The sequence below is a fragment of the Cryptotermes secundus genome, unplaced genomic scaffold, assembly GCF_002891405.2.
Source record: "Cryptotermes secundus unplaced genomic scaffold, Csec_1.0 scaffold715, whole genome shotgun sequence".
In the NCBI taxonomy this organism is placed as follows: domain Eukaryota; kingdom Metazoa; phylum Arthropoda; class Insecta; order Blattodea; family Kalotermitidae; genus Cryptotermes; species Cryptotermes secundus.
Genome location: NW_019724597.1, coordinates 224,149 through 231,714, shown reverse-complemented (window position 1 = coordinate 231,714; position 7,566 = coordinate 224,149). Strand labels below are relative to the sequence as shown.

General features: G+C 40.2%; 1 protein-coding gene across 2 annotated transcripts in view; it reads left to right on the top strand.

Moving 5' to 3' along the window:
- LOC111862409 (histidine triad nucleotide-binding protein 3) overlaps window positions 1–7,566 on the top strand; it is an 18,787-nt gene that overhangs the window by 9,509 nt on the left and 1,712 nt on the right. For both annotated transcript variants that reach the window (XM_023847780.2, XM_023847781.2), the window contains 2 exons: window positions 4,080–4,197; window positions 6,340–6,406. In XM_023847780.2, coding sequence (XP_023703548.1) covers window positions 4,080–4,197; window positions 6,340–6,406 — 185 coding nt within the window. The remainder of the gene's footprint in view (window positions 1–4,079; window positions 4,198–6,339; window positions 6,407–7,566) is intronic.

Below are 7,566 nucleotides of genomic sequence, written 5' to 3'. Positions count from 1 at the left end.
GTTTCGGATTCAGTGATTATTTATTGAACCCACACTTTTACACATTTACACATGTACAAGTACGATTATTATCCCCTAATTCACTGTTGTAATACGTCTTGCACCGCTAATCTCGGTGAAGACTTCTATTCCCTTCCTCTGGTGTGAGCTGGCTTGTGCTCTTCTCGCCACTATCCTAAGAACTGCCTGGTCTCAAGGTCAAAGTCACATTGCGACTGACGGTTAGGGCTCATGAGAAGATGTTTCTTCTTATATGAAAGTTACTGTCCTGTCCATTTGGGGCGCCCTCTCTGACGAGAGGTCGGGTCTGTCATTCGTCAGTCATAGCCTGTATTAGTAAGACCATTGTCAGTATTTACATGTATTTACAAATTTAATCTTAATTTCTAATTCTATGTACAATATATACAAGGCCTCTGTCAGTCCAGGCTCAGTACAGCAGACTAAGCCCTATTTCTATAAGTATTTGCTACCACAGCAGTCTAGTCACTTGAACGGGCGTATTCCTGACCGCCGCCAAGTTAAGCCTCTTATACTTTCTATGTCAGGCTTCTCCTTGTCCAGTATTGCGAACATTTTCATTGTCATGATTTTGTATGACTTCCGCTTGTTCCCTGCATAATTTTGTTATATAATCGCGAACCGGTGTGTGCCTTGGAAAATTGCCAGTGGTGCGGAGAACCTTGTTTTGCAGGCGTTGCAATCTCACTAGATGAGTGTCTGCCGCGAATTCCCAGGCGGGACTAGCATAAGTCATTACAGATCTAATGAGAGCTTTGTGGAGGATCAGCTTATTGTTAGCGCTTAATCGCTCACTTTTGAATAGGGGTAAAATTTTATAAATGTTATGAAGGCCTTTGCTTCGATCATTTGTATGTGTAACCTCCATGTAACCCTCCTATCAAAGATTACTCTGAGATATTTTACACAATTTACAAATATCTTCCATTCAAAGTAAGACGAGACATAGGCGGCCGACGACAGCGAGAGAAGTAGATCCCCTGAGTCTTATGTTCATTATTTTTTATATTCCTGCGCTCACACCAGGTCTCCATTGAGCTGAGACCGCGCTGCAGTTTTCTAACCACAGAACGCTCTTTGCGATCTATCGCATACAGACAGGTGTCATCTGCAAAGAGGGCTAGTTGAAAGCCATCTGTTTAGGGGGCATCATTTATGTACATACTGATAAGAGTAGGGGACAGGACCGAACTTGTGGCACCCCTGCTTGCATTTCCCTTGGCTTAGATATTTCTCCTTCCACCGAAACACTGAATTTTCTTTGTAAAAGAAATGATGCAGTATGCTTGATTAAGCTGGTCTAAAATTCCAGGTTTGACAACTTATATAGCAAGCCCGAGTGCCATGTAGTATCAAAGGCTTTTTCGATGTCCAAGAACGCCGCAGCCATAGACATTTTATTATTGAAATTAAGGGCCACGTGGTCTGTTAGCCTCATACATTGCAGTGTCTTGCTGTGACGTTCACGGAAACCAAGCTGGCCTGCGTTAAGCAGACCTCTTTCTTCAATGTGCTTTTGGAATATTTTTCAGAATACTTTCAGGGATAGTTTTCCTGTTGTGGATAGGAGGCTAATCGGACGTAAATTTTGAGCAAATTTTGGGTCCTTACCGGATTTCGGTAAGGTTATGAGTTTTGCTTCCTTCCAAGGACTTGGAAAATGGGACAGCCTAAGGCAATGATTGAATAAATGGGCTGTTGCTACGCAATGAACCTTCTGTTGTCATGCAACGTCTCCAAGGAAACGCCTTTGTTTTCTCCAGGCAACGGCCCCACTGTTGTTGTTTTACCATGGAAATATCTACTCCAAACACGTTACAATATTATTATTTGTGTATATGAATGTTATGCTTACTACAACGAATGAAATTAGAAATATGTATAATTCCTTCAGGTCCAGAAGTTTTGAGGTGCGGTGAAATGTCATCTAAACCATATTTGTTTTATGATATTGTCACGTGTTGGGTGTATGTCACGAAAGAAAGAAATAATAACTTCACGCCATATTGAATGTAGCGAATTTTATTCCACACTCTTACATTTACACAATGCACAATTTCCCAACTACTGCCATCTGCAGTATCACAAGTACTTCTCCTGTAGTCACTGCCATGTACTCGACAAAACCCGACTCGGCGACTGCTAGATTGAAACAGATTGGTTAATCGTTACTCACTTTTCGTAACTGGCTCAATCCTCACTACTCCTGAATCAAAGTCAAAGTCACATTGCGACTGACGGTCAGTCAGTCTGTCTGCCTTGGTGTCGAGCCCCGACTGGGGCTTATGGCCAGGTTTGTTTTTTCTTTATATGAAAGTTACTGTCCTGTCCTGTCCTGGCAAGAGGTCTGGTCTGCCTTTTGTCAGTCTAGTAAATCCATTGTCAGTATTTACGTATATTTACAAATTTAATCTTAATGTTGTACATAACCTTCATCCTACATGGTGTACATAATTTCTGACCAGGTGTAATTAAATCAGAGTCTCGTGTTGACACATTCATTGAACAGATTTCACTGTTAACAGATCTCAGTCTGAATCTTTTTAACTATTTTTGTATGGATTTTGAATGGATTACAACAAGTTTGTTGGAGCAGATAATATTTTTTCTTGGTAAATGGAGATAGGCACTTTCCTCTACTTCCATCTTAGGTCCACATCCTATGTACAGCTATACATTGTTTTCATTTTGTAAGTCATCTTAACTAAAGACCAGCTTTTCTTGTGCATATTTTTAAATTATGACCTGTATTTACTTAAAATAATTCTCCATGTGCTTAACTAATTAAGTGCTATGTCATGAAACCATATGGGGAGTAGATGTATAGAGCCACGTACCCTTGACAGTGCCACTTATTGGAGGTGAGTGGCCAGCTTCATGCTCCAGTTGCTTTACCCTCTGGGATAGAGTCCCTGGTACCCATTGGATAGGAGGCTGGGTGGGCCACAGAACGGGTCTGACTACATGGAGAGGAGAAAAATCGTGCCCCTACCAGGACTCAAACGCCAACCCCTTGGCTGTCCATCCTGTAACCAGTTGCTATACTGACTGCACTATCCCAGCTGTCAGTCTGTATTTAGTACTCATCTGAAAGTACAAGTCTCATTAGGAGCAGGCATCTACACAGTAAAATTGAAAGAAACAATGCTGCTGGTAGAGTTATTTTCTGCTGACTCAGTTCTGTATACTTAATGGCATGTTATGCCTGGTAGTGTTGCCGGATCTTTTCTTACCTGCCACTGTTGCCAGGACTACAAAAGGAGGAAGAGCAGGTTCTTGCTTCATGATTTTAAAATTCTTTTTCTTGGCAGTGTAGCAGAATTCTACTCTTAATTATTTCCCCAACCTTCCCAGTTGATTAAACAATTGTTTATGCTAGGTAAACTGTCAGCTTTCAAAATGCAGTCCCACGGGTCTTTTTAATGTTTTAAAAAAGTAGCTTGTATGAAGATTGTAACTCCCAAATTGTTGCATATGTGGGTAACTTTTCATCAGCAAATTCCTTAAGAGAAACTGCTGCTAGTCTTCAGAATTTATATTTCTTACTTTCCAGTAAAGGAAATATTTATGTATTTGTGACAAATTACCTGCATTGTAAAAACAGCCTGATTTCAGTAATTAATGTCTCCGGATGTACGCATATTAATTAACAACAACAAATTAGAACTTTGTGAAAACTTTTACTTTATGGATGTCTAGTAGTTAAATAAAAATCATGAAAATTGGTTATGGCGAGGTTGAGGCTGCATTCAGTTTTGTTCCATGTCCAAATGGGTAAGATGAATGGCCAGTCAGTATGAAACTGCTTCCAGAACTGTGTCTAAACATCATGTGTGTGTGTGTGTGTGTGTGCGCACGCGCGCGCTGTGTTATACTGTGCGACAGGTGTTTCAAAGAAGCATGATGCCTTCGTCTTATATTTCAGGGAAATGTTGATTTGAATTGTCCATATTCATGAGTCACTGGAGGTTCTCATATCTATCAGGAAAAGAGTAACTAATTTAATTTTTGTATGTATTCCAGGAAATTTCTAACTATATATTTTGTGTTCTTTTCAGGATGATGAATATGTTGTCTTCCCTGATATCAAACCAGCTGCCCGACATCACTATTTGATTGTCACACGTAAACATATTCGAAATGCAAAACAGTTAACTGTGGAGCATAAATCTCTTGGTAAGCGAAATTAGATCACAGTTGCAACAGTAATTGAAAGCCAGGCATCAGTGTAGGATACCAGGTCTCAGGTGCAACAGCATCAGGTTGCTCAAAACCCCAGTCCCAGTCCTCCATTCCCTACATTGTGTACCATGTTTCCCTTGTTTAGCTCACTCTTCTACCTTCAAGATGGAAGCAGCATGATCCTCCGAAAAACATATGGTATTGTGTCACAAAAGAGTGTAATCTTAACTTATTTTATTAATAATACATGACAGAAGTGTCCAGATGTAACATGTTATAAGTTTGGAGGTTCCTTTTCTGTGTGCATCCTAAAACAGTCAGTGCCTACATTTTTTGCATATTGAATGAGTTGGCAACATTGTAACATTATTCTATGTCTATATTCTAGTTATTTTCATGGTAGAAGATAGTTTTAGATTCAGTATTTGTTTTGGATTTGGTTATTGCTGACCACTTTGTCAGTAACTGAGAGCCAGTAAAACAAAGTAACGTATTGTTGTGCCCATCTTATTAGATATTAAGTATGATTTTTGTAAGATTGGATGCTTAGCTTAAAATGCCAGACGGCTGGCCAGAAGGTGAGGAGACAGAGCCGCGGCTGACTCTGCGCATTCTTTGTCACTCAATTGAATTGTATTTAGAAAAGACTGTTTACGCATCAGTGGAAAGACCCAGTCAGGTTTCACTTCACGCGCCAATGAATGTCCAGCAAGTTGCCAACCTAAGGGATTTCGCGCAAGCAGCCTTCGCAATTTGGGAAAAAAGTTGAATTTTGGAACTGGGAAAAAAAGGCCGTTTCAGGCACTCTGTTTCTAGCAGTTGTGAGAAACGGACGGACTAGAGCAAAGTGTGCCTGTGGAAAACCTTGGGATGGCGCCAGTGTTCGTCATGTGCATCATGTTCAGCGTGAGTGAGTACTTGCCCGTGGTTGGGTCACTGATTGCTTGTTAGAAATTCTGGTTCAGTGGTGTTTTGAGAAAGAAATACAAAGTGTTGGTTTGTGTAATTTAGGGTTAGTATATTATGGGTAGTTAAATTGTAGGAAGTGTAAAACGGGTATAGTCGAAGGTTGTGTATGAGTTGATAGGTTGTTTGTTGTACTAGTGGTTTGTTTTATTATATATTACTTTTGTTGTTGTTTTGAGAACTCGAGTTTTTGTGGGCCCTCTTATGCAAGGATGTTTTCCACCACACAGGTTAAAAGATATCCACGGATGTCCGATAGGGGGTGAGTACAGTCACTGACCCCTATCAGGGCACAACAGTATTGTTACATGTGGGGTGTGTCATGCGACAGTTTCACGCCATCTTGTATCTAGCGAATTTATTGAACTCTCACCCTCACAATTATACAATTTACAGTTTCACCACTACTGCCATCTGCAGTATCACAATTACTTCTCCTGTAGTCATTTCCGTTCACTCGATACAACAATGGACTTCAACTCACTCCGGCGAATGCTAGACTGCAACTGACTGGTTACTCCAGTAATCCTCTCATTATGTAGCTTCCACACTGACAACCCAGAAAACAGTTACGTGTTGCTACCACAGTTGCGTAAATGCTGTGTTTACAGGCGTTGCTGGGGAACGCTGCCGAGAGTTGTTTATTGCTGCATAGTAACTGCAGTGTCTCCCGTTACGTCACTGTGGGAAGTGCTTTTACGTCACCACAGGGGGAGGGGGACAGAGTGTTGACTGGCCTGTTACCGTAGCAGCGGCAGTTGTTCCACTGGTGTTACATCACTGTTGGAGGGGGGTTGTCCTGCATAGCTCAAATATGTCACAGTATTTTCACTGGAGAATATGCCACTCTTTGTGGGCTGTGTCATCATGATGTTCCTATCCCCCCACTTTCCAGTCAAAAAGCAATTGTCAGATTGTCAGAGATTGCTGTGGTGTTTGCATTGGCACTGCAAGACCCTCACATGTGCAGAAGAGTGCAGTTTATAGAAACAGGCTGTAATCCAGATGTAGACTACAACAGTTTGCATTCATTCTCTTTATCTCTAAAAGTGAATAGTTTATTTTAAAATATTAATGAGTTAGCTATTATGGTCATTTCATGCAACAGTGCATGAACAAATTTCATATCCAGTATAATATTGTGTATACAGTGTTTCCTCTCTTTTTCAGTTGAGAAACTTGTTCAAATAGCAAAGCAGGTCCTGAATGAAAATGGTGCTGATTTATCTGATGTAAGGTAAGATATAAAATTAATTTTAACCCACTCCATGAATAACATAATAGGTCAGAATAAAATTAAATGTTATAAGAAGTGAAAAAAATGTTGGAAGGAGGACATTTACATTAACTCATGCACATAAAATTGATATGGGTGAAACAACAAAGGGTTTTGTCTTAGTAAGGTGATGTTATAGCTGTACCAGTGGATTATGGCCCACATGTTATGCCAGAAAAGGGGCATTGGCAGATAATACTAATGGCAGCAAGCAGTCTGTTACATGCCTTTCAGCTACACCTATAACCCACCCAATTGGTGGTTGCACAGGATGACTCAGTATGTGTGATTGATGAATCAAATGCTAAATATAACACAGAATCGTAAAAACTTACGTGTCTTTATGCCGCAACAAAAGTAATTTCACATTCTGTCTGGATGTTCTTTATTAAATCTGCAGCCAAAAGAACAAGAAATTGACAGAAATGTTACATTCTGTATATTGTCACAGGGATTGGAATTATTATTGAATTTATTAGATACTTGTTATTCATAATTAAATTATTTACAAAATTTTCACTTTTGTACACAGTATACAAATAACTACAGCTAACGCCAAGTCGTCTTAGTTTGCCGTGTCTTCATGTGTTTATTGCTTCTAACAGTGGGGATCCCGTTTACTGCTTCCATGCTCAACAGATGCTGTCTCTGTTGGTTGGCAACTAACTGCTAACCATTGACAGTGGTCCTGTTGGTCAGTCAGGTAAATTGCTGCTAGCCCTCACCAGCACAGTCAAGCTTGGTTTCATGTTCCATCAGGACCCATAACCAATGTTGTTCTTTCTCAACTTCTACGCATTTTGAACTGGGGCTTCCTCTTTGAGAAGAGGAGGGGTCTGACTGCTGCTGGTCTCTTGACTGACCCTGTCTGTCAGTCAATTGATCTGTCATTTGGGTAATTTGCTGCTGACCTACAAAAGCACAGTCATTCTTCTTTTGAGTCTTGTAGGACTCCTAACCATATTTCTCTCTCTCACAACTGTGAGTCATGCAAATCCTGAATTTGTCAATCAGGTAAATTTCCAGCACAGTTAGTCTTGGTTTTTGGTCCCATCAGAACCCATTGCCATATTTTTGCTTTTTCCAAGACTTCTGCATCTTTTGAAATGAGTTTTTTTTTT